The sequence below is a fragment of the Bos taurus genome, chromosome 19 (genome assembly GCF_002263795.3).
Source record: "Bos taurus isolate L1 Dominette 01449 registration number 42190680 breed Hereford chromosome 19, ARS-UCD2.0, whole genome shotgun sequence".
Taxonomy (NCBI): Eukaryota; Metazoa; Chordata; class Mammalia; order Artiodactyla; family Bovidae; genus Bos; species Bos taurus.
In genome coordinates, this window is record NC_037346.1 from 29449898 (window position 1) to 29476520 (window position 26623).

Consider the following 26623-nt stretch of genomic DNA (forward strand, 5'->3'; position numbering starts at 1 on the left):
GCCCAGAGAGGTTGGGCTGAATTGATAGGTGTATATGTGGGGCAATTGTACATCATATGTAATTTCTTTGTGAAATATTTGGTCATAATTTAGAGCCATGGTTTTCAGAATGTAGTCACTGAACTAGCAGCAGCACTAACATCACTGGGGGCGTTGTTAAAAATACAAATTCTTGGGTCCCAACATAGACCTACTGAATTAGGAACTCTGGAAGTGAGACCCCCAAACCTGCATTTTAACAGGACCTCTAGATGACTCTGATGCATGCTACATTTGAGCAGCACTAAAGAAAGGTTCAAGTAATCTCTTGGCTCCCAAGGAAGGATGTTGGCAGTCTTAATGCTCCAAGGAAGCCCTCAGCAAAATTGTTAGTAAATGGCCTCTGTGGATACTTTTTCTTATTGCCTTTCCCTCTCTCCAGCTTGCCTTCCTTCAGGCACATCTTGAGAGACCTCTTTCTATGCTTTTTAGTTGGTTAGCCAATAATTCTAGCTAGAGTATTAGTTGAGATTAGTATATTCTCAATTTAATTAGAGATTAAAGTGAACATCCTTAAAGAAGCCAAGGGTTCAGTCTCTACGAGTAGGATATGTAGACAGAGGATTGAGAGAAGGGGAAGTACTGTTTTGAAGTAGAGGGCTCTTGAGATTTCTTCTGATTTTGGTGCCTGTTGCTTATGTGGAGACTTATGAATTGAGTTGAGGGAAAAACATTCATGATCTTTTCAAGTATCAGTATGTTAATGGTCCCAGATTTTGCTTTCAGTTTTCATGGTCCTAAGAGCATAGAGAGTAAAGAAACTGGCCTTTGTACAAATTTTTAGGAGACGTTTTAGTATAATGGTGCCTGGCTAGATACAAAAACACTAGGGCATGGCCATCTCTGCTTAGTTCTGCTTGCATACATTTTAAATAGATTCATCTGTAAGTTAGAGAAAATGCCCCTTGCTCTTTGTAACATTTCACAGTCTTCTTCCAGTCTTAGATTCTTTCCATCCTAGTAAGTCCAAGCGACACTTATCAGGAAGGAATTGGACTTAAACTGCCTGCATTTTCCTGATTTAACATTAATCATGGAGACTGCCTTCTGCTTTCTCCTTGCTGGCATCCTGTTTGGATTCTTGTATCTGGTATCAATAATTTAGAAACAGTTCCCAAATCTCAATGATCCCTCATATCAGTTAAAGAAAATACAAAGAGCATTATAAGTATTTATATATGATCATGTGTGGTTTTATTGTAAGACATAAGGATATAAATCTATAAATCAGTTAATCTATGAAGAAGATGAAGAAGAATATTAACTAGCTAAATCCTTGCTGCCTTATTTAATCAAGGACCCCAGAGTAATTGACCCCTAGATAATGAAATCCACTCTCAACTCTCTACATAAGCAATTATTTAAATAGTTAGGAGACAGGATAATAAAGCAATTGCCCAGTGCTTTTGAGGTCAATAGGTTCACTCTACAGAATTTAATTAAAATTTGATAATAAACGCCTACTCCAGGCAGAATATTTCATTAGTCTTCATCATGACCTAGGTAAAATATTCCTTATAATTATGTTCTACTGCTTTTAAATTCTCTTCTCATGAAGCAGGTTCCTTATTGCTAATTAGGATTCCCACACTGGGGAAAGGAGACTTCTCACAGTAGCTTCCTCTTGAGAGAGGGATGCCCTGTAAAAGAGTAAATTGGGATTCGACTAGCTTGTTTTTAAATGTCTACAGAGTGAAACCAAATTGTAAGCTTTAAGAAGTATTTTTAAAAAGTACTCTGGCAATGGCTGTGATAAAATTTCAGTCACATTCTTTTTGATATTAAGAAATTTTTTCTAGTTCTTGTTTGAAATATGTATGGTACTGAGAAAATTTAGGTTTCTTGGTAAGCAGGAGTGTATGTAGAAATTGGGTCAAAAGGAAGATTTACCTTAAAAGTTCTGTCCTTCTTCTTGGAGAGATAGGTGGTTCCGAGGAAAAGCTTTTCCCTCGGAAGGAAATAAAATCTGTAACTACAAAGTAACTGTGAGGTTTGAGTGGTGTGAAACTGCCTACCTTTCTCATGCTCTCCCAGGCCTTTCCTTATAGCAGTGTTGGAGCCTTGCTTTCATGCTGCATTCTTCTTCATTTCTGTCACTGTCATCTGCAGTCTATCTCATGTAAAAAGCTCCACAGTCTTTCCAGGCTCTGTTCTTTCCTATTCTTCTGCATCCTCCACGCTACTACCAGAATTACATCAACTCTCCTCCACATGAAATGCGACCAGTTAGATGCTTGTCCTAATTCCTCAGGCCTGCGTGTGGGGCCGTGCCCCTCACAGTCAGATCTCAGCTTCCATCTCTGGCCTTCTCAGATGCTCTTTGCTCATGGAGCCTCTGCTTCAACTATTCTGAGATCTCATGCTGTTTTCTCTTCTTAGAATGCTCATCTCCTTTTCTCTTTCACATGATAGCTATCTACTCATCTTTTAGGAGCTAACTCCGTCTCCTCTGAGATTCCTTCCTGGATTCCCCAGGTTCGCATCTCATTCTCTGTTGTTACCACACTTTGTTTTCATGCTTCTCGCAGAGTATGCATGCTGTACCAGAATCTGAACTGCCATGACTTGCTGGCTTGAAGTTCAAGAGCAGGGACACAGTAGTCATATCCATGGTGCCCATTTCTGTACAGACACATTCTTGGTACTCAGTAAAAATGGTTGAATGGAATTGAGGGTCCATTAAACACCTTTGCTTCATTTCATTTGCCTTCTATTAAAGTTGGTTCACTGACCGCATTCATTTTTTGTCATTGTCTCTGACTGCACACAGTAGGAGCATAACAAATGTTGAACGAATGACTTAGTTCTAATAGCACTGTTGAGCTTGTAATTAAGAGACACACGTATTTTTAGATTGCAAAATTCTCTACTGATTTATTTCCTTGGTATTAAAATTACATTTGACAGTGACAAAGAATTTCACATTTTGTGCATTTCTTTGGTCACCCTTTCACATTAGAATGAATTACTCTTCACTTATGACTTTTGTGTGAACCTCCCGGCTCTTCACCCGCAGCTTGTTGACCTGGGACTCGGCAATGTCAGCCCGTTCCTCAGCCTCCTCCAGCTCGTGCTGGAGTTTGCGGAATTTGGCAAGATTGACATTGGATTGTTCCTCCTGAGAAAAGAAATGCATTTGAGAGAACAAGAAAATGTGACATTTCCTGATTCTTACTGCCTTTCTTACTAGGAGCAGCTACAGGATTTGCTTCATAAGTAAGAAGCAGAAGGTTCTGATCTTTGGTAATATACCTGTTTGGGACAGGGCATCCCACACATTCGCCCCTGTGTTGTTTGGGCTTACAAATCCCTGTTCATTATCTCTTATTTAACTCTCTTCTTGGCAAACTTAAGATGCTACAGTGACAACAGGGAGATCAAAGTAGCAGGAATTTGAATCAACCTTGTTTCTGTAAAACAAATTCTTAAAAGTAGGTGGAGAAGGCAATGGCAACTCACTCCAGTACTCTTGCTTGGAAAATCCCATGGACAGAGGAGCCTGGTAGGCTGCAGTCCCTGGGGTCGCTAAGAGTCGGACACGACTGAGTGACTTCACTTTCACTTTTCACTTTCATGCATTGGAGAAGGAAATGGCAACCCACTCCAGTGTTCTCGCCTGGAGAATCCCAGGGACGGGGGAGCCTGGTGGGCTGCCGTCTATGGGTCGCACAGAGTTGGACACGACTGAGGCGACTTAGCAGCAGGGTACCGTGGTAGTATTGGATGCAGAGAACCTTAAGGAAGGATTTTAGAATTAATAGTATGAGAAAGTGTGCATTAAGTGCTCAGTCGCTAAGTTGTGTCCGACTCTTTGTGACCCCATGGACTGTAGCCCACCGGGCTCCTCTGTCCATGGGATTTCCCAGGCAAGAATACTGGAGTAAGTTGCCATTTCCTTTTCCAGGGGATCTTTCTGACCCAGGGATTGAACCAGAGTCTCCTGCATTGGCAGGTGGTTTCTTTACTACTGAGCCACCTGGGAAGCCCATGAGAAAGAGAACTGCAACCAAATGAAAAAGAAATGTTCTGAGGTGGATTCATCATAAACTTAAATAAGGCTTAGATTCAGAGCCCTCATTTGCACACCTCTGCGAGTACTCGTTGTTGCTGAGTGTTTTAAATAGGGAGGGAAGTGAGTTACAACCAAGAAACATTTCTATACTACCATGTCTGGAAAAGTACTTAAGGAGACGTCAGAAGAAATGAACCTGAACCTCCAAGGCTCTGGTAATTAGTGTTATGGTTTTTTTCCTTCTAAATATTCATTTTTCAAACCCACTTTCATATTCCCAATTCTGTGTTCTTTGCCTTTAAAAAAAGCCTCTTAAATTCTTTGACCTTTTGTCTCCACAAAACCTGGCCCTGCTCCTGAACCTTTTTCTCTCGCTGTAGAGGTACTCACAGCCTCTTCAGCTTGTCTCTTGTAGGCCTTGACTTTGCTTTGTAACTTGTCCACCAAGTCCTGCAGCCTGAGAACATTCTTGCGGTCCTCCTCAGTCTGCGATGAAAGAGGTAGCAAATAGATAGTGTCATAATTTGAAAACAATTTATTTTTATTTTCTTGAAAGCAGTAGGCCTGAATTACATGGAAAAGCTCGTCACCTGGTAAGTGAGTTCCTTCACTCTTCTCTCATGTTTCCGAAGACCTTTGACAGCCTCAGCATTGCGCTTCTGTTCATTTTCAACCTCATTTTCGAGCTCCCTCACCTGTAAGAGTACAAAGATGGTTAGCCACTTGGCTGTAACTAGCAGCATGGGAGTTGAACGGGTTGGGAGCCCCACCCTGGCTTCTAGTTTCTGGATCTGCTTCTTCCCGCCCTTCAGGGCCAGCTGCTCAGCCTCATCCAGACGGTGCTGCAGGTCCTTCACCGTCTGCTCCATGTTCTTCTTCATCCGCTCCAGGTGGGCGCTGGTGTCCTGCTCCTTCTTCAGCTCCTCAGCCATCATGGCCGCCTAATTAGCAGTAAAACAAAACTAGTTGAGAAAGGTGAGACAGCCCATCAAGATTCTAGCTTGATGACCCAGGGTGGCCCTCTGCTCACATCAGTGATGGCCTTCTTGGCTTTCTCTTCTGCATTGCGAGCTTCCTGGACAATGTCCTCCATCTCTCCCTGGATTTGCGTGATGTCTGTCTCTAGCTTCTTCTTGGTGTTGATCAGGCTGGTGTTCTGTTTCAGATTAGTAAAAAAGAAGACAAGGTCATTTAATTGTATTGTACCTATTTACATTGTTATTTTTACTAGGCATAAAATTATTGATCATAAATATTCAGAATAAAAACCAAATCAAAGGTAGACTCTAAGTTTCACTTCTCTTCTTTCTACATACCTACATCTATTAATAAAAATTCTTTTAGATTCTTCCAGATGAAAATTAATTTTGGATACCGAGCATATTCAACTATTATCAGTGGCTGCTGTAAGTATAAAGCACGACCACTGCCCCAGGAAAAAATGTGAAGTGCTGCGGGTGGCATCACATGGCTCATGATGAATGGATTATTAATTTTTAGTTGTTTATTCACATTTGTTGGCTCTATATGGATAAATAGCATCATTATTGGTACAAAAATGAACCAAGGATCTCTTACATTTTTAGAAAGTTGACAGTATTTGAAATATGCAGTGAATTCAAGGATACTAATGATGAGTAACAAAAATGCATTTTAACTTGATTTTAAAATTATTTTGTAGTATGTGATTTTAACTTTTCATAATGGCTATTTCCATATGTCGCAACTTTAAAAAAGTATAAATAATATATGCTTATTGTAAAAAAAATAGTTGACATATAAACTAGCAAAAAAGAGACAAAGAATAATTACTATATTCTTACTACCCAGAGATGACTGTTGATAAAAGCTTTGCTTACACTTCTGGATGTTTTCTGGGTATTTTTAAAAGAAAGGATAATGCTTTCTATATGATTAAATTGCTTTTTAAACTTATTATATTGTGAATGTCTTTCCATGACATTTATTACATGAATATTAAGTGCTGCTTATTAGCCATTGTGAGGATATAACCACCACTGATTTCACAAATCCAGTATAAACAACAAATGCTGACTGGAGGTACTGTGGCCTTCTTGCATCTGATTTATCTGTTTGCAGCTTAGAGTTACAAGATAAGATGGGTTACCGATGTTGTAAATATGATTATTAATAGAGGGTCTTTTGTGCTTTTTTTAAACAGAAGTTTCTAGAACAGTAAATTATTTCAAATCAACATGATTAAGCCAGCCTATAAGTGTATTTGTGAATCTGCTGGACCCCGGTGCATATTTACTGCTGTACATTTTCCTGAACTCCTGGGAGGGACCCTGGCCAAGGTTCCTCCTTACTGTTGAACAAGCTTATCCTCTGCAATGGTCTTCAGCTTCAGGGAGTGCATTTGCTCAACCATAGTCCCAAACCTCACCTGTGTGTGCAGAAGCTGCACACGCTCACTGGCGTCCAAAAGCTCTTGCTCTGCCACTCGCCTGCTCCTCTCTGTCTGTTCCAGCGATGCCCTCAGCTCTTCAATCTCAGCTTGCATCAGGTTGGCTCTGCGCTCAACCATGGCCAGCTGCTCCTTAAGGTCATCCTGGCCCCTGATGGCATCATCCAAGTGGAGCTGAGTGTCCTGTGCAGATGGAGCAAAGGGCTCTTACACACGCTCCAGTTAAAGCAAATGCAACTTTAGGGTTACGTACACACATTGATCTTGACAACTGAGTGCGTGATTGGACAGGAAAAATCCTTAAGTCTCTTTAAAGACAAATTCTTTGTAGCTTGGGTGGCAGTTCTACCCAAGAACGTGATGTTATATTATTTTAGATCCTGAGTCATTAAAGACAATGCCATGAATAAAGCTATACAATTTTGCATTAGGAAAGTATCCTTAGAGATGAGCTAATAAAATGGTCTTATTTTATCAATGTTAAATAAATAGAGATATACATATTATGTTTCTATTTATACATTAAACACATGCAGTCCACGTAAGTGAAGTGATTTGTGCAGTGGTATGTAGCTAAAATCATTTATCACTACCTCTGTCTTGTCACCGCTCATCACTTTGTCTTCTTTTCAGATGACAAAGTAAATTCTGCCCTAGGCTTTTAAGAATTAAGCTGTTATTCGACTGTGTGCAGCAAAACTTCAATGAATTACTTTACTATTCAGATGACTTATGGCATATAGTCCTCCTGAAATATTAAAATTTGAGTCACACAATTACTCCCAGAGTGTATAACACCACGTTTGTTTATCCCAATGTACCTTCAGTACTCCTTGTGTGTTTCTAAGATTCTTTATTGCCTCAGTAGCTTGGCGGTTGGCATGGTTCAGCTGGATTTCCATTTCATTGAGGTCTCCCTCCATCTTCTTCTTGATCCTCAGGGCATCATTCCTGCTCCTGATCTCAGCATCTAGGGTGCTCTGCATTGACTCCACAACTCTGAGATGGTTCCTCTTTAGCTGATCAATTTCTTCATCTTTTTCAGCGATTTTCCGGTCGATCTCTGATTTCACCTGATTTAACTCAAGTTGGATGCGAAGGATTTTGCCTTCTTCATGCTCGAGAGATGCCTTTAGAAAAAGAAACATTTAAATTATCTAAGGAGTGCTTTTGGGGGGTACATTATGATGATTTCTTCAAGAAGGCATTATAAAAACTCACAAACTCTAATACAGCTTAGTTAACCTTTTAGTTCTATATTCCTAAAGTACAATTCAATATTTCTTACTGAATAACATGAGTTATCCCCTGAAAGTTTGCAGCATGATAGATCTCAGTGGCTATTAATTTTTCAATTTATGTATAATGCATAGGTGAGCAAACAAAACATGTACCTCTGCTTCCTCTAGAGCAGCCTGTAGTTCACCCTTCTCCTGTTCTATTTGTTTCTTTACTTTCTCCAGTTCATGGATATGCTTTCCTCCCTCTGCAATTTGCTCGGTCAGGTCAGAAATCTCCTCTGTAGTTTAATAATAAAACACAAAGTTCAGTTGAGAAAGATGAAAAATTGAAAAGATACCTGTCTACCATTTTTGAAAGTGAAACGCTACAAAGACTCACGCTGTAAGTTCTTGTTTTCTCTCTTTAGGGTTTCAAGTTGGTCCAGGGACTCCTCATAGGCGTTCTTGACTTTGAACAGCTCAGTGCTAAGAGAGCGGGACTCCTTCTGGGAGGCCTCAAGGTCAGCCTGAGTTTCCTCATACTTCTGTTTCCATTCTGATAGGACCTGAAAAGCAGTCAATTGTCAGCTGATGGAGAAAGGGAGACTAAGTATTAATAAAACGTGGGTGGAGTTTATATAGGCTGAGCCACCTTGTCAAAGTTCCTCTGCTTCTTATCGAGAGCCGCGCAGGCAGCATTGGACCTCTCCACGTCGAGCATGAGGTCCTCAACCTCATTCTGGAGCCTCTGCTTGGTCTTTTCAAGGGAGGCGCATTTGGCGTTCACCACTTCTACGTGTTCCTCAGCATCCTGCAGACGCTGGGCCAGCTTCTTCCTGAGAAGTTGGTCAGTGTGAATGACCAAGAGCAGAGTCAGAGTTACCGCCATGAACAGTTATCAAGCTTCTGACTAGCATATTTTCCCCAAGACTTTTTGCTCCTTTGCCCATGAGTTGTTACAGTTTTCTAAAAACACCTTCTCAGCACCTGTTTTATCTCTTCTGCAGTTCTGTTTTCCCTAGTGAATTCTTTTTTATCTTGGAGATATTCAACAATGTACAAGGTCATTTTGGTGTGTGTGCTGGTGGTAATGGTGGGGGGGGTATGGAGATTCTGAGTAAGCACTTTAGTGGAGCAAGTAATGTGAGGGTGTGAGGGTGAGGAAGAAGGGACAGCCATGAACAGGAAGCCTGGCATTAAAGACTTTTAACTTTGAATAGGATCCTCAGCCATTTTCTAGTATTGTCTTCTTTACGAATGAGGAAACTGTGGCCCAGAGTGACACTGTCAATGCCATACAATTAATCAATAGTCTTCTAGGTCTGGTCCCTTGAGAGAATAAATATTATTCCCTTATTACATTTCTCCAAAGTCTTATTGCTCTCTTTCAGCCCACACTCATAACCAGGATGCTTCCTCTGCAAAAGCTCATCAAACTCTCTCATTGTTTAATTCTGACAACTGCTGAGATAAATCAAACTTTAGAAAACTTCCTTCACTAGAATGCATTGGTTATTTTCCTTCCATGTGTACCTCCCATGAGTTTTATTCCACAGCGTGTGTAATTAGTAAGTTCATTGGTACTGGTTGTTAGTTAAATGATGGGAAAGTATGATAGTCTTATTCTGAACTAATAGTACTCCAGGTAAGGATAAACGGATTGCTGTTAATTATAATATTCATAATAATGTACTAGGTAGTCTCAGTGCCTCTGTTTCTCCTTATATTAAAGAAAATGAATTCTTCTTAATTCATAAAGGATATGCTGATAGTTATTAATTCATTTTGGTGGAAAGAAATTTAAGCTGCTTTTGTAACAGACCAGAATAGGGTGAGGGCTCTGGTCTTGGCCCGTTCTCTAGTGGACATACTCTGGGCTGACAGAAGGAGAATATGGTGGAGTCCACCACTCTACATAAATAGGCTGAAATCCTTCCCCTATCTCCATGGAATAGTCTCTTTCTTTTATTTTTCCTTCACTATTTTAAAGCGTCTATTTCTTTCCACCCGCCTTGCTAAGAGCTCATACTTGGCCTCCTCCAGCTCCTCCGTGCGCTGGATGGCATCCGTCTCGTACTTGGTCCTCCACTGGGCCACCTCGCTGTTGGCCTTGGACAGCGCCCTCTGCAGCTCGGCCTTGCCCTCCTGCTCCTCCTCGTACTGTTCGCGCAGCAGGTCACAGTCGTGGCGGGCTGACTGCAGGGCGTGGGCCAGCGCACTCTTGGCCTGGACCAACAGAAAGTGTGCTCTATAAGTTTATGTTCTGATCACTGATAGTCTCAGTGTAGAGTTGGATAGGGTGACATGCTGCAGAGTTCAAGTGACTGAAGGTATCAGCTGGAGAATTCTCACCTTAGTCTCCTCTTCTAGCTGCCTCTTTAATTCCTCAATCTGTTGTGTAAATGCTTGTTTGCCTCGGGATAGCTGAGACACCAGAGCATCTTTCTCTTCTAGCTGTCGTGAAAATTCACCTGTGAGAGACAGAATGTGGTGATTTAGTTCTGTTGTCTAGATGAAGAATAGCTTAATGAATGAAATAACACCAGAACTCTGTTATTTCATATGACAGGGAGAGTAACTCAAGAACTTCGATGCTGTTGAGAAGTTTATTTCTTGCTCTTTTCTGCAAAAAGTGTGGGAGTTTTCTTTGGTATTTTAAGGTTGAGGAGGGTGTTTTGAGTAATGCTGAGGCAAAAAAAAAAAATCTCTTCAGCCCATTGAGATTAAATTTTTTTCTGATTACAACCTGTAATCAACCTACTGTCTCACAGTAAAAAGATGGAGGAATAACATATCAATGATAAAGGGGTGTACATGGCCAAAGAAATGATTCCCTTTTGATAGGTGTACCCTGCACTCCAGGCCCTCCTCGTTCACTGACCTGACTCTGTGTGTAGATGTGCCTTCTGGACTGACAGTTCATTGATTAGGCGCTGGTGCTCCTCTTCCTTACTTTTCACTTCACTCAGTTGGTCCTCTAGTGTACGGCACATTTTCTCGAGGTTTCCCTGCGGTGCGAAGTAGAAAACAGGGAAAGATAACATGCTTCTCTTTGTAAGTCTGGGGAGCTGTAACTCTTTGCACAAAGGGGCTGAGTTTTCTTTACCTTCCTATCTACTGCAAAGCTCTGCATAATGCCTTGGATGCAAAGTCAGAGGCACCTGGTTTTGGCTAAATGAATAAATGAACTATTGTAAAAGTTAGATTATTGTCGTTTGGAAAACTAGAACGTCATTTAAATTCTGCATCATGGAGAATATGGTTTTTACATACTTTTTTTTTTTCTGTATTTTCATTCTTTCGTGGTAATAATGACAAAGTTTAAAGTGATTTTTCTACGAATGAGATAGGAAGATTAAAATAATTCACTTCAATATAGTACTATCTATTAATAATAATTTTAAAGTTTGAGATAACATCTAAGGCTTGTACAGTTAGATTAGATCATATAGAAACTCAATCATTTTGAGTCATGGAAAATAAGATGAAATGGGACAGGTTAGTACATACCTTGGCTTTGGAGACAGTCTCCATGTTGCTGGCCAGGTCGTCGATCTCCATCTTCATCTCGCTCTTCTCCTTCTCCAGCTTCTGCTTGACCCTCTGCAGGTTGTCAATCTGCTCCCCCAGCTCAGCCACACTGTCCGCGTGCTTCTTGCGAAGAGCGGCCGCCGTGGCCTCGTGCTGCAGGGTGGCCTCCTCCAGGTCCCTGCGCATCTTCTGGAACTCGGCCTCCCGCTTCTTGTTCATCTCAATCTGGGCGGAAGTGGCCCCGCCGGCTTCTTCCAGCCGCTCGCTGATCTCCTCCAGTTCCCGGGAGAGGTCTGAGCGCAGCTTCTCTGCTTTGGCGCGGGAGGCCCGCTCAGCCTCGATCTCCTCCTCCAGCTCCTCGATGCGGGCCTGGAGGTGAGGAGAAGCTCATTGTGAGCTCCTTTAAGCTAATTGGTAATTTTGTCATGATGGATGAGACTGACAGAAACCACGGACTTACCTGTAACTCCTTGATCTTCTTCTGCAGCTGCATCGCGAGGGCCTGTTCATCTTCAATCTTGCTTTGCAGATTGCTCATTTCAAACTCCTTCCTGTTAGGAGAGCAGCATGTTAGCTCACGCTATGTCTTCTTGCCAGTCTTCTTTTCTTAGTGTAAGTGAACATTTTTGTATGGCTGGTGATGAGGAAGTGCTAAGTGGGTGTTTTACAAGTCAGAAATGTACCATTTTCATTAAATCAAAAGTCAAAGATGTAATTTTTTTTTTCTGTGTGCCATGAAGTAATATTTTCGAGATCCAGATAGTGAGAAGCTTACAAATGTATTCTCTCATACTCACTTTTTAAGTTTCTCATCCAGTTGCTGCTTATCATTTTCTATATCCATTGTGGATTCTTGGGCCAGTTTTAGGTCACCCTCTAGTTTCCTCTTGGCTCTCTCTAGGTCCATGCGAAGTTTCTTCTCTTGTTCCAGAGATCCTTCAAGCTAAGTTTATAATGCATTTTATTTGTTTCAGTTCTTAAGCACCAAACGTAGCTTTCAAAGGCACAGGAGAATTTTAAAAGATACAGCAAATAGCAGGAAAGCTTTAATTATTATTTCTAAATCAGCAATTAAAGGCTTATGAGCATCACTGATGGTTCCGTGTCACAATAGTTTGTTTTACCTTAAGAGGAAACACTGTGTTTTTCACACTTACATCCTCCACTTGCTGTTCTAGCTTGGTTTTAGATTTGGTCAGGGTGTTGACTTTGTCCTCTTCTGCCTGCAAGTCATCCAGGGTCTGCTGGTGGGCCTCCTGAAGGGCCTTCTTCTCCTTGGTCAGCTTTGCAATGTTTTCATCAAGGCCTGCCATCTCTTCTGTGAGGTTTTTCACCTTTAGAGTTAAACAAATTACAGGAATATTAGTGACATTCTGTTGTCTTGATGAGAAACACAGTAATATTTTAGAATAATGTCAACCTGAGATGAAAAATGGAAACTGAAAGTTAACCCAGGCCTATGTAGCTGAAAAATATGGGAGATAAAGGTCAAGGTAAATGGATAAAAATGATGAAGACTAAAGAGATGACATAATTATAACAATATTATCTTTTCATATTCAATAATTTCACGATTAAATATGCAGTTAAAATATATCAGTAACAAGCTCACACTTGTAAACACTTTAAAATGGGTCATGATTTGTACCTTATTTTCTGTGGCGTGTTTCTCCTTCTCAACCTTGGCCAGTGTCAGCTCAAGGTCATCTATGTCTTTCTTCAGTTCCGAACATTCGTCCTCCAGTTTCCTCTTCTTGGCCGTCAACTCAGCATTAATCTCTTCCTCATCCTCTGCTCTCTCAGTTAGCTCTTTGATTTTTGCCTCAAGTTGGATTTTGGTTTTAATCAACTGGTCACACCTTTCCTCTGCATCAGCCAAGCCATCTGCTTCCTAGAGGGGGAAAGGAAACATATTCATTTGTTTAAGCTGTATCTGCAAATACACAACAATGTATTAAAAGGAGCAAACCTCAATGACTCAGTCAGAATGGTCAACACATATGCCAACTAACTTGTCAACTTAATCAAATGCATAAAATTTTAGTAATTGCAACCTACTGATTAAATAAATATAATAATGAATTTCTTCCAAATATCCGTGTGTGGAAGGTCAAATCAGTAAAAATTAGCCTTTTGGCAAAATCTGCTCCTTGACTACTTTGGAAAAGTTACTTATTCATTCTAGGGATCAGTTTTCTCACATTTGAGAGGGGATTAATTTAGCCTTTTTTCTGTCCTGGTAAAAGCAACATAACTTTCATTTTATGCACAAAAACATTTATTAAGAGTAGAACATTATAATGCAAGGGAAGGTTCTAGAAAGAAAGAATTTTTATGGATTTGTGTGTGTGTGACTTTGCTCACTGATGACCGAACTATGCATGAATGTGCATTGAAAGTAGAGGGCATAATTTGTGACTTTGCGTCTACTCTTCTTTAGGTCTGAGTTTTGAATTTTTGAAGGGTAAACAATTGCAACAAATATTTCAGTGGAAACCATTTATTTATAAATCTTCAGTTTAAAAAAGCCTCATATCCAGTCAGTGATTGGATGCTATGTAGCTGAACTGTGCAATGTCTCATACTCACAGATTGAACTTGGAGTTGTAAGTCATTTTTCTCTTGCATCAGAGTCACCATTTTCTCTTCAAGTTCTTTCCTTTTTGCCTCTGACTTAGCCAGCTCTTCTTTGGTCTTCTCAAATTCTTCCTTCATGTTGGCCATCTCCTTCTCTGTCTCTGCACTCTTGAGGAGGGGCTTGATCTTGAAATACAGCTTCATCCAGGGCCAGTGCTTGACGTTCATGAAAGCACGGACATTGTACTGGATGCAGAAGATAGATTCTCTGTTGGAAGAAAAGAGGCAAGTAAAGAAGAATGTGGAAAGTTAACATCTCTCAACAAAAATAATGACTGGATTAAGCTATGAAAATGTGGAGAAGTGAGACTTGTACTTGTTTCCTCACCTTCTCTCCATCATCTTCCTGAACTCCACTCTCATCAGGAACCCTCTGCAAATGGCCTGAGTGCGTGTGATGAGCTGAGCCAGCTTTTCATCTCGCATCTCCTCTAGAATTCCCAGCAGGCCAGCCTTAAAGAAAACCTTGCCAAAGAACAAGTTAAATATGTTACTTCTGCTCATAAGAAAGCCCAGAGGGGGTGAATTATGATAGAAATTAGGGTTGCTGGTACCTTGGTGTGACCAAATTTGTACTGGGTGTGGTCAATGTCAATAGACCCTAAAAGTTTCTCAGAAGCCTTCTTGCTGTCGATGAACTGACCCTCTGGGATAGCACTTGCATTTAGAACCTTATATCTGTCAGAATAAAAAGAATATAAAAATGTGGGTTTTCACTGAAAAAAAAAATGAAAGTCTTGGTAGCTACCGTTGAAAAAATTAATTTGAGTTTTGGAGAAAAAAATTCCATTAAAACCATCAATGCCTTTTGTAAAACTTGAGAAGATAGGATGAAAAACTTAATGACTATATAAACCAAGGCTTCTTTCTTTTACAATCACCTTTAAAATGGCTGGAGCTCATTTTTCAGGGAAAAGTCTTTCAAATGAGCTTGTGGCAATTTTTATATAGGCTAACACACTGAAAGGGAAAAATAAAGAGACACAAACCTCTGTTTGAAGTCCGCATACAGGATTCTGCTGGGGAAGCCCTTCCTGCAGATGCGGATGCCCTCCAGCACGCCATTACACCTCAGCTGGTGCAGGACCAGCTCGTGCTCCATGGCCCCTTAAAAAAGACATGTTCTCCATATAAGTCTCCTGAGAAGTCACACTGGAGCTTGTCTGGGTATCAGAAGTGCCTTACCAGGAGTTTTAGTTTCATTGGGGATGATGCAGCGTACAAAGTGGGGGTGAGTGCTCCTCAGGTTGGTCATCAGCTTATTCAGATTCTCCTGTGGAACCATGTTAAAAGTTTCAAAATAATTTCTAGTTGCATCAACAAGAGAGTTCCTATCGATGATCCTTAGTGAATTTGTCCCCATTTCACCTTTTAATGAGCTGTCTCAATGAAGAACAAGTCATAATGACCATGAGAAATCATATGTATGGATTATAGAGAGGAAATAATGGATTACAAAAAATCAGCCAACTTCAGTTTATTTTCCTCAAGCACTGCCAATCAGAGAAAATTTGTATTGTGACTTCAGTCATGTGAAGTAGATGTAACTGACTACATCTGCTTCAAAGAGGGTTTGATTTCATGTGAAATTTGCTTACTAGCAGGGCTTTTAGATATTGGGCTTAAGGGGTAAATGAGTAATTTATCCTAAAAGTTTACATGAAGAAGAGACACACCATGGGTCTTTTTGCTAAATTTTTCCTTAAGGAATTTTCCAGTTTTTTTTTTTTTTTTAGTATGTCACTACCTCAGTTTCACCATATATTTCTTTAAAATAATTTTTTAAGTTATGTTAATATTATTTTTTACAAAAGTAATCCTTTGGAATTCAAGAATATACTGTACCCTGAAAAGAGCTGACACAGTCTGGAAAGAAGAACCCTTCTTCTTGCCACCTTTCTTTCCACCGCCACCCTCTGAAAAATGAAATGGAAAAATTAAAATTATTTACAATTATCCACAGACATCATGGCTGCCAAAATTCCCTTGAGAATTTAAATTTGCACTCATTCACTTGTGTCATTCCTATTCTTTCCATGTCTCTCCCCTTTCAACTTTAGAATTAGAAGATATGTGTTGGTTCATGTAATAGGCATTTAGAATAACAGCAACAAAAACAAACAAAAAAACTTGTAGGTGAAAAGAATATATGTGGGCAAGGGATGGGACACAGCTACTCCAAACTGGCCAAGTCTGTCCCCTGCAGGAAGTGCCCAGGAGACAGAGTAGTAATGCCTCTTTAGTGCACACAATTCCAGGAGGGAAGGCAAAGTTGCATGCTTGGTCCCAGATGGTGAACCTCTGGTAACCTGCAAGGAAGTCCTATTTCCTATTTGCCGGTACCTTTGTCCTGTTACTTGCGCATTTGGGGTTTAGGAGAATCGAACTTCAATTTCTTAAGCACTGGTGGGCTGGCAAAAGATGTCCTCATTTCTAGCTTAGCTGAATCCTTGAAAAACCCAATATTGTTAAAATGGTATAAATGAGCTCTATGATCCTGAGTAAGTCCCTTAACCTCTTGGAGTCTCTGTTTCCTCATTGGTGAAATGAGGCTATAGACAAAGATGCATAGTGTCAACTGTAGCTTTGAAAGTCTGTGATCTTAGAATGATACCATGCTTATTAAATATACCTCTTTCTATTAGCTCCACATTGGCCAGTATTTTCAATGGTAGATTTTGTTGTATCTGTCTCTGATAAGCAATGTATTTCTGTTTTGAGACTCTTAAGGATATATAATTGATCTTAAAAATAACCTTCAGCACTTGGACCTCCAGCGAAGAGGAAAGCCAGAGTCTTCATTGCGGACTTCTGGTACAGCCCGACCACTGTCTCATTCAGGGGGTCCTTGTTCTTGTCCAGCCAGCCGGCAATGTTGTAGTCCACGGTGCCCGCATAGTGCACCAGGGAGAAGTGGGCCTCAGCCTTGCCCTTGGCAGGTTTGGGCTTCTGGAAGTTGTTGGACTTTCCAAGATGCTGTTCATAAAGCTTGTTCTTGAAGGACGTGTCTGTGGCCTTGGGGAACATGCACTCCTCTTCCAGGATGGAGAAGATGCCCATAGGCTGAGAGAATGAAAAGCAACATGCCACTTGAATTGTCTGCCTGCAGAAGTAATGGGTAGCATTCTGATCCTACTTGAGTAAATACATCATATCATTCTTTACAGTTAGTGAAAACTGATTTCTTTGGTTAGAAGTTGTTAAATGGCAAGGATTACTTGGGTGTCTATCAATACCCAGATGTGTGCTGGGCTCTGGGATATGATGGAGATAAGATGAAAAAGGAAGGACCTCTGGTAGAGTTTATGTCTTTGCCCCAAAGCCTTGGAGCAATGTTTCTCCAAGTGTGACTGGCAAATGGGTTATGTCAGAAACACCTGGTAAAAATGCAGATTCCGAGGCTCTACCCCACTCTTCCCCCAAAATGTTTCTAGGAGCGAGCTTAGGGGAATGTACAGGTTTACTCAGTACCTGTGGGGTCTTTGGCACAACTGAGAGCCCCTGCTTTCAAGTACTAGGAACTCCATCTTCAAATGCCAGCAGGAATGGCTCCAAAACTGACAAAGAAATAAGTGAATCATGCTCTCCTCAGAGCTCTTTAATAAGGAAAGATGGTTTAAGAATCAGACTTGTCATCAGACTGAGGAAGGGTAGACTTCTGGACTCTAGGAAAGACTCAGTCTCCTTTCATCAGATCATCTACCTCAGAGTTGGCCAAAGGACCTTCCCTGATCTTAGTTACCAATAGAAACCTTTTACCAGAGTGTGCAGTGAGATTTGTGATTTTCCTCTAAATACAGGTCAGCAGTGTGACCTGTGGTCTGAGAAAGGAAGGCGAACCTTCTCGATGAGCTCGATGCAGGCGGCCAGGTCCATCCCGAAGTCGATGAACTCCCACTCGATGCCTTCCTTCTTGTACTCCTCCTGCTCCAGCACGAACATGTGGTGGTTGAAAAACTGTTGCAGTTTCTCATTGGTGAAGTTGATGCACAGCTGCTCCAGGCTGTTGAACTAAATAAGTAGAAAATACAAGTGAACATTCTTCTTGTGATAACAGCTTCTCTTTGAAAGGACTCTTCTGACATAGTTAGCCTAACTGCTTCCTGCATGAAAACACAACCGGACTCAGAGTGATGTCCCCATACACAGAAGCCAAAGAGGTTCTAAGACACGGGTGAACCTTGCAAATACTAGGCTGAGCGGGTTCAAAGCTCTATGTAGTGTATGATGTCATTTACATGAAATGTCCAGAATAGGCACATCCATACAGGCAGAAAGCAGATTTCCAGGGGATGGGGTAAGAAGGAAATGGGAACTAACTGCTTAGGGGGGAGCGGTTGCCCACTGGGTGGATGAAAATGTCCTAGAATCTATTGCACACGTCTGTAAATACATCAGAATCCATTGAACTCAGTACTTTAACTGAATGAGATGAACTGTATGAGATGTGAATTATATCTCAGTAAAAAACTGTTATTGAAAACTCTCAAAAAGGTTGCCAGCTTACACTGTCCTTAGCTCTCATTTGAAAACATGTGATTTACTCTTCATATTGTTGCTTGGAACAAGATTATTCCTCTCTTCCCATGTTGGGTTGAGGATTTCTGGAAATGCTTTTGTTCCTAAACCCAGAAAATCTCATCCAGTGTCCATAAGTGCACTCATAGAGAAAGGTGTGGAAATGAGACCTCTGGATCAGACACTGAGACACTGTTGTTGGGGAGAATACTTGGGTAAACTGTATGGGAGGTATTCTGTCTCAGGCAGATGAATTTGAGTTTCTTTACCGTGCCATTTCCATCCCATCTACTGGCCATGGAGGGCAGGTAGGAATCTCAGAATTGTGCTTTGAATTTGTCCTTGTCTTCCACACAGCCATCTCTGCTAACTATGAAACTGCTAACTATGTGCTGGGGGATGGCGCTTAGGTCTTTAAATGCAGAAATCTTGTAATGGCAAATGATTCACAGAAGTAGATCCATTATCTGGGGTGCTATGAGCTTTCTATACAGGTCTTAGTTGAATTTACCCTGTTTGGGGTCAATACCATTTCCATTATCCAAGTTCACAGGTAGGAAGTGACAGAGGTGGAGTTTGAACCCAAAGTTGATGCCCTTTCATGGACTTTTTGATTGTCTTTCATGTGTCAATTTAAGGTGTTACGGTGTTAACTGGTTGTTTTTTTAAATAGACTCTTTCTAGTAATGACTGCTGAAGCAAGACTGGTAAGCTTTTCTCTTGCGAAGTTTCTGCTAACTCACATCAAAGATCTCAAAGCCAGCAATGTCCAAGACCCCGATGAAGTACTGCCTGGGCTGCTTGGTGTCCAGCTGCTGGTTGATGCGGGTGACCATCCACAGGAACATCTTCTCATAGACGGCTTTGGCCAGAGCGCCCACTGCATTGTACACCTTCATGGACAGAGTAATGATTATTGCTCTTATTAAAGACATGAACTGAAGTCCTGGAAAATGTGTGATTCATGAAGGTTGTGCACTTACCTGCTGCACAGTCTGGCCTTTGGTGACAAACTCATTGCCAACCTTGACTCTAGGGTAGCAGAGGGCTTTGAGCAGATCAGCAGAGTTCAGACTCTGGAGGTAGGCAGCCTTGTCAGCAACTGCAGAGACACAATTCAAACATCCAGCATGGCCTACTGTGGCCCCACAACACCTAGGAGCGGAGTAAGGAGGGAATCACTGCTATGTGGGGTTTGATTTGTGTGTCCATCAGATGCTCAGGTGTAAAAGAGACATGAGCTTGGAGTCGGTTTACTTGCCTATTTTCTCTCATTCAGCCCACTTGGGGGTTCATTTTGTACCTTCAGTGCCATCTGGTTCTGCTTGCTCCTCACGCTGCTTTTGCTTGAATTTTAGGTTCCCATAATGCATTACTGCCCCTGTGAGCTTGTAGATGGACACTCTTTCATCAGAAGTGAAGCCCAGGATGTCAATGGCACTCTGCCAGGAGAGATGAGAGGACAGAATTAGGACATAAGACACTAAATTACTTAGGAGAGTTTGTACTGTGTCCTGAACCACACCTACAGCAGGGTTGTCACTGTCATTCCCATATATACCAATTCGTTTTAAAAACTGCATGTGAAACTTACATCTGTGGCTATCAACTCTTCTTGGTCATCGATGCTAGGGACTGTGATCTCCCCTTGACTCACGTAGGCGTAGTCATATGGGTTGGTGGTGATTAGGAGCATTTCTGGGTACGTAGAATTCAGGGTATATGTTTAATGTTAGAAGGGACTAATAAAGATGTTAGCTTTTAACTTAACATATTTAAGCTTTTTCATACCAATTAGCTCTGGCTTCTTGTTAGACATGATCTGATAAAAAATATGGTAGCTTCTTTCTGCCTTCAGCTGGAAAGTGACTCTAGACTTCTCCAGAAGATCTGCAATGGGATTAGAGGGAAAACTGATAAAGTTCTGGGAGTGACTTTGGTTCTTGGGGTCATGAACTAAAAATTTCATTGGTCCCTTGTGATTTCAGCTGAATGGTCCCATGAGGTACCATGTAATTTTGTCTTTACCACTGTGGTTACTCTTACCCCTCTTGAAGGAAACTAAAGTTGTCTGTCTGAAGACATATTCATTTCTCATACATAGGATCCTTGACAATTGATTCTTGATAACCTGTTCCTCCTCAGTGTCTCTGCTCACTTAATAATAGTTACTAAGAGCAACATTTATCAAGCTTGCACTAAGGAAGAAATCTCATACACTAAACCCAACTAATGTACCCCTAGTCTTACTTTTTACTTAGAAAAATTTGAAATGTCTTGTGAGGCTGAAATCCTTCTGAGAAGCCCAACAATTCCTTGCAGTTTCTATAGCAGAGTTAGCTCCTGACTGAAGTGGGTGAAGCACACCTTTGGCTCTGGTTAGACTGGCATTTCCCAAGAGCTTATTTGGTGTTGCATAGGCTCTTAGTCCCAGCAGGAGCTGTAAGATGTTCCTCCAGTCTATCACTGTCACTCTGGATTCTGTTTAGAAGGTCCTGTTACTCACATGTTTCAATATCAGCAGAAGCCAGTTTCCCTGTGGTACCGAAGTGGATCCTAATGAATTTACCCTTGCAAGTGAAAAAGATGATGTTACATACAAAACAGCTCATGAGTAAGAAGAGATTGAAATAATGACTGAGAGATGCCTTTGTGGGCATTTAAGACCCGAGAAAACCCTTCTGTGACCCAGAGACTCACAAAGCGAGAGGAATTGTCATTCCTCACGGTCTTGGCGTTGCCAAAAGCCTCCAGCAGGGGGTTGGCACTGATGATCTGATCCTCCAGAGTCCCCTGCCAAGGCAAGAGTGGTGCTCACATCTGGGGCTTGGGAGTTTCTCACCTGACAGCCCACATGCTGACCTGGCAACCAGACCCACCTGCATTTTGCCTGAAGTTGGTTCCTCCTTCTTCTTCTCCCCAGTGACTGCAATTGTTGCAAAGTACTGGATGACACGTTTCGTGTTCACAGTCTTTCCTGCCCCGGATTCTCCGCTGTCAGATAAAAACCAAATCAGTATCATACTCTCTTGATGACTGTGGCTTTGTAGTAGAGCCTGAATCAGGCAGGTTGATTCCTCCAGTTCCATTCTTCTTTCTCAACATTGCTTTGGCTATTCGAGGTTTTTGTATTTCCATACTTTGTTCTAGCTCTGTGAAAAATGACCGTTGGTAGCTTGATAGGGATTGCATTGAATCCATAGATTGCTTTGGGTAGTATACTCATTTTCACTATATTGATTCTTCCGATCCAAGAACATGGTATATTTCTCCATCTATTAGTGTCCTCTTTGATTTCTTTCACCAGTGGTTTATAGTTTTCTATATATAGGTCTTTAGTTTCTTCAGGTAGATATATTCCTAAGTATTTTATTCTTTTCGTTGCAATGGTGAATGGAATTGTTTCCTTAATTTCTCTTTCTGTTTTCTCATTACTAGTGTATAGGAATGCAAGGGATTTCTGTGTGTTGATTTTATATCCTGCAACTTTACTATATTCATTGATTAGCTCTAGTAATTTTCTGGTGGAGTCTTTAGGGTTTTCTATGTAGAGGATCAAGACAGTATGGTATTGGCACAAAGACAGAAATATAGATCAATGCAACAAAATAGAAAGCCCAGAGATAAATCCACACACCTATGGACACCTTATCTTTGACAAAGGAGGCAAGAATATACAATGGAGAAAAGACAATCTCTTTAACAAGTGGTGCTGGAAAAATGGAGAAGGTGATGGGACCCCATTCCAGTACTCTTGCCTGGCAAATCCCATGGATGGAGGAGCCTGGTGGGCTACAGTCCATGGGGTCGCGAAGAGTCAGACACGACTGAGCGATTTCCCTTTCATTTTTCACTTTCCACTTTCATGCATTGGAGAAGGAAATGGCAACCCACTCCAGTGTTCTTGCCTGGAGAATCCCCAGGGCGGGGAAGCCTGGTGGGCTGCCGTCAATGGGGTCACACAGAGTCGGACACGACTGAAGTGACTTAGCAGCAGCAGCAGCAGCAGCTGGGAAAATGGGTCAACCACTTGTAAAAGAATGAAACTGGAACACTTTCTAACACTACACACAAAAATAAACTCAAAATGGATTAAAGATCTAAATGTAAGACCAGAAACTGTAAAACTCCTAGAGGAGAACATAGGCAAAACACTCTCCAACATAAATCACAGCAGGATCCTCTATGACCCACCTCCCAGAATATTGGAAATAAAAGCAAAAATAAACAAACGGGACCTAATTAAAATTAAAAGCTTCTGTACAACAAAGGAAATTATAAGCAAGGTGAAAAGGCAGCCTTCAGAATGGGAGAAAATAATAGCAAATGAAGCAACTGACAAAGAATTAATCTCAAAAATGTACAAGCAACTCCTGCAGTTCAATTCCAGAAAAATAAACGACCCAATCAAAAAATGGGCCAAAGAACTAAACAGACATTTCTCCAAAGAAGACATACAGATGGCTAACAAACACATGAAAAGATGCTCAACATTACTCATTATCAGAGAAATGCAAATCAAAACCACTATGAGGTACCATTTCATGCCAGTCAGAATGGCTTCTATCCAAAAGTCTACAAACAATAAATGCTGGAGAGGGTGTGGAGAAAAGGGAACCCTCTTACACTGTTGGTGGGAATGCAAACTAGCACAGACACTATGGAGAACAGTGTGGAGATTCCTTAAAAAACTGGAAATAGAACTGCCTTATGACCCAGCAATCCCACTGCTGGGCATATACACCAAGGAAACCAGAATTGAAAGAGACATGTGTACCCCAATGTTCATCACAGCACTGTTTATAATAGCCAGGACATGGAAGCAATCTAGATGTCCATCAGCAGATGAATGGATAAGAAAAGCTGTGGTACATATACACAATGGAGTATTACTCAGCCATTAAAAAGAATACATTTGAATCAGTTCTAATGAGGTGGATGAAACTGGAGCCTATTATACAAAGTGTAAAAGGTGAAAGGGAAGTTGCCCAGTCGTATTTCTTTGTGACCCCATGGACTGTAGCCTACCAGGCTCCTCTGTCCATGGGATTTTCCAGGCAATAGTCCTGGAGTGGATTGTCATTTCCTTCTCCAAGGGATCTTCCCAACCCAGGGATCAAACCCGGGTCTCCCTCATCGTAGACAGATGCATTACCATCTGAGCCACCAGGGAAGTATACAAAGTGAAGTAAGCCAGAAAGAAAAACACCAATACAGTATACTAACACATATATATGGAATTTAGAAAGATGGTAACGATAACCCTGTATGCGAGACAGCAAAAGAGACACAGATGTATAGAACAGTCTTTTGGACTCTGTGGGAGAGGGCAAGGGTGGGATGATTTGGGAGAATGGCATTGAAACATATATAATATCATATGTGAAACGAATCGCCAGATCAGGTTCGATGCATGACATAGGATGCTCGGGACTGATGCACTGGGATGACCCAGAGGGATGGTATGGGGAGGGAGATGGGAGGGGGGTTCGGGATGGGGAACATGTGTACACCTGTGGCAGATTCATGTTGATGTATGGCAAAACCAATACAATATTGTAAAGTAAAAAAATAAAAAATAAAAAAAAATTATGAAAAACAAATATGAATGACAAAGTTAACTATTATTGAGCCATTGGAATAAGAAAGGACTTAATAACCATGAAAGAAAAGGAAGAAGCTACAAAAAATAGTTTAATTTGAATACACAAAGATGTATTTGTGCATTAAAATTTTTTAATGAAAATAAATATTTGCCCTGAAGTAAGAAATGGCAACTCATTCCAGTATTCTTGCTTGGGAAATCCCACGGACTGAGCAGGCATGCTGTGTATAATATATAATTTTTACAGTTGTGTAAAATAAATAAAGATTAAAAAAAAAAGCCAAATCAGTAGAGTTCCTAAAACCAGCAGCTATTTCAGTCATGAAAACAAAGCATCAAGTCTACTTACGTGATCAGGATTGATTGATTCTCTCGGTCTATAAAAGAGAAATTATAGGCAGTCAATACCATTTTTAAATATATTTGTAAATGGTAAATTAATAAAATGGTATGAAGCTAGTATTTTTCAGCATCCTGAGGGCTTGGTGGTCCCCAGGCCCAGCACCTTTTCCAGCTCCCCTCTTTCCTGCTCCCTGAGGTTCCCTTCATCACATCAGCTTACAGACCACCGCTGAAACAGAACACTGCAAGGATGCAGCAGACTTTCTCTTTTTATACTCCACACTAAATGCACACCAAGTGGACTTGGGTTTTCAGGTGGATTTAGATGACAGGTTAGTAGCATGTTTATTGTAAGTACAAGAAGTAATGGGGAAAAAAGGCATTAGAGATATTTTTAGTGTGGGAGAAGGAGTCAGTATAGTAAAGGTGGTAGCTTTGGAAGTAATCATAGCCTTAGTCATATTTTCAGGGAAAACTAAAGGCTTATTTTGATGTTCTGCTCTCTCTGAAGAGGAAATCTCTCAGTCCTTTCCCCAAGGTGCCATTGTGCCTTAGAATTGTCTAGCTGAGACAGCATTCCAGGAAGAAGATTCATAGTGTGACCGCTCTAATTCCAGATACACCTTATAATCTGGAGTATGTTTTGGTTGGTTCTGGGCAAAGGGCAATGGCATTTAGAGGACCACCTCAAAGAGTGTGTTGAGATGAGTAGAGTCTCTTTCTCCTATGGTTAGTCTCTCTCTCCTAGAGTCTCATCTCCTAAAAAGATGCACATGGAAACATCCAACTCACCAGTCAGCATGAACTGATAGGCGTTGTCAGAGATGGAGAAGATGTGGGGCGGGGCCTCCTGGCGCTTTTTGCCTCGGTAGGCCGTCACCACCTCTGCATTGTACACTGGCAGCCACTTGTAGGGGTTGACAGTGACACAGAAGAGGCCTGAGTAAGTCTGCACCATAAAGGAAAAAAGGAATATAATTATTTAATGAGGACATTAATACTGTTTTTCAAAATATTAACCACCTGTGTGAACAGAGTCCATGAGAACAAACTCACATAGATCATCCAGGCTGCATAACGCTCTTTGAGGTTGTACAGCACAGCGGGCTCATGCAGGTGGGTCATCATGGCCATGTCCTCGATCTTGTCATATTTGGGAGGGTTCATGGGGAAGACTTGGTCTTCTTTCACAGTTACTGTCTGTTAGGTCAAACAAGAGGAGCCAGGTCAGTAAAGAAATGTCGGCTCTCCTAACTGGCAGTGGGGCCCCATCGCATCCCCTCCAGATGCTCTACTCACCGCCCCAGCTTCGGTCTTGGCTGTCACCTTCCCCCCTTCCCTGCTCTGCACAGTCGCTTTCACGAAGGACTCCTTAGGGTCCACCACGAAGACTGAGGTCTTGGCGTCAAAAGGCTTATTCTGGGCCTCAATGCGCTCCTTTTCAGACTTTCGGAGGTAAGGAGCGGCCTCCCCAAAAATAGCCATTTCCTGGTCTGAACTCATGGCTGTAGGTTACTGGTGGCAGCAGCGCAGCAGATACCTAGATGGAGAGACAGAGCTGGATGGTGAACCAGGGCACAGGTGGACCTCGTCCCATTGCTTTTTGGTCAGTATGCTTCAGTGGCTGTGCTTATTCCTTACTCTGACTTGAGGACTTACTCCTGTGTATTATGCCAGTGTGCTGGTAGAGCAGATCGCTGATTTGAAAGTCTTATCTTGATAGCTTAGTATTTGTGATATTTAAGCCACTATTCTATCCTCTGCGTTATTAGCCATCCTTGACAAATGTGGAGTAATTGACATTTCAACCAGCAACCTCTCCAATGTGTTCAGAATTTTTTCTTCTTCTCCTTTTTTTTTTTTGTTGTTGTTTCCTTTTCCAAACCCCCTGCCCTTTTTTTTTTTTTTGACATTGTGATTATAAAAGAAATGGAAAATAACTATTTCTAATGGCTTTACCATCTAAATGAACTTATTTTAAAAACTCAACTACTCAGGGAAATTTTCCTCCTGCCTCAAATTATTAAAACTAGATTTATTAATTGAATGTGAAAATTATTAAAATTGGATGTATGAAAAGGTAAATCTGTTATTTGAACAAAATTCCAGGTTGAAAACACCTGATAAACACAAATATACTCTTCATTAATTCAAAGGTATTAGGTAAGTAAAAGGATAAGTACAGTGAAAGCTGAAAATGCAACAAATGATTTTATCCTAAGTCATATAAAAGTCTTTTTCTGTAATCTGTTCTTAAAATTTGTGGAAGTCAGTGGTTTATCTAAACATAA

At 41.1% G+C, this 26623-nt stretch overlaps 2 protein-coding genes across 2 annotated transcripts; both read right to left on the reverse strand.

The window, feature by feature from the left end:
- Positions 1–2958: 2958 nt before the first annotated feature.
- MYH4 (myosin heavy chain 4) lies at positions 2959–25529 on the reverse strand (the record flags this gene model as incomplete). The annotated part of the gene is made up of 37 exons (XM_002695806.6): positions 2959–3157; positions 4442–4537; positions 4642–4746; positions 4822–4992; positions 5082–5207; positions 6459–6662; positions 7301–7609; positions 7874–7998; positions 8100–8265; positions 8352–8535; positions 9729–9925; positions 10052–10170; positions 10581–10707; positions 11210–11599; positions 11691–11781; positions 12028–12173; positions 12388–12564; positions 12879–13121; positions 13820–14075; positions 14196–14332; positions 14422–14545; positions 14857–14974; positions 15053–15140; positions 15713–15783; positions 16624–16930; positions 17708–17878; positions 19129–19278; positions 19369–19487; positions 19689–19827; positions 19980–20083; positions 20177–20275; positions 20892–20955; positions 21086–21178; positions 21265–21379; positions 24340–24367; positions 25125–25281; positions 25389–25529. Coding segments are annotated over 37 exons (5610 nt in total), but the record flags the coding sequence as incomplete, so codon positions are not given.
- On the reverse strand, positions 25524–25859 carry LOC132343045 (myosin-1-like). The gene has a single exon (XM_059878501.1). The coding sequence runs from the start codon at positions 25833–25835 to the stop codon at positions 25560–25562; it is 276 nt and encodes a 91-aa protein (XP_059734484.1). The 5' UTR covers positions 25836–25859; the 3' UTR covers positions 25524–25559.
- Positions 25860–26623: the final 764 nt, after the last annotated feature.

Coding starts and splice junctions, on each gene's coding strand:
- LOC132343045 (XM_059878501.1), bottom strand. CDS start 25,835: ATGAGTTCAGACCAGGAAATGGCTATTTTTGGGGAGGCCGCTCCTTAC.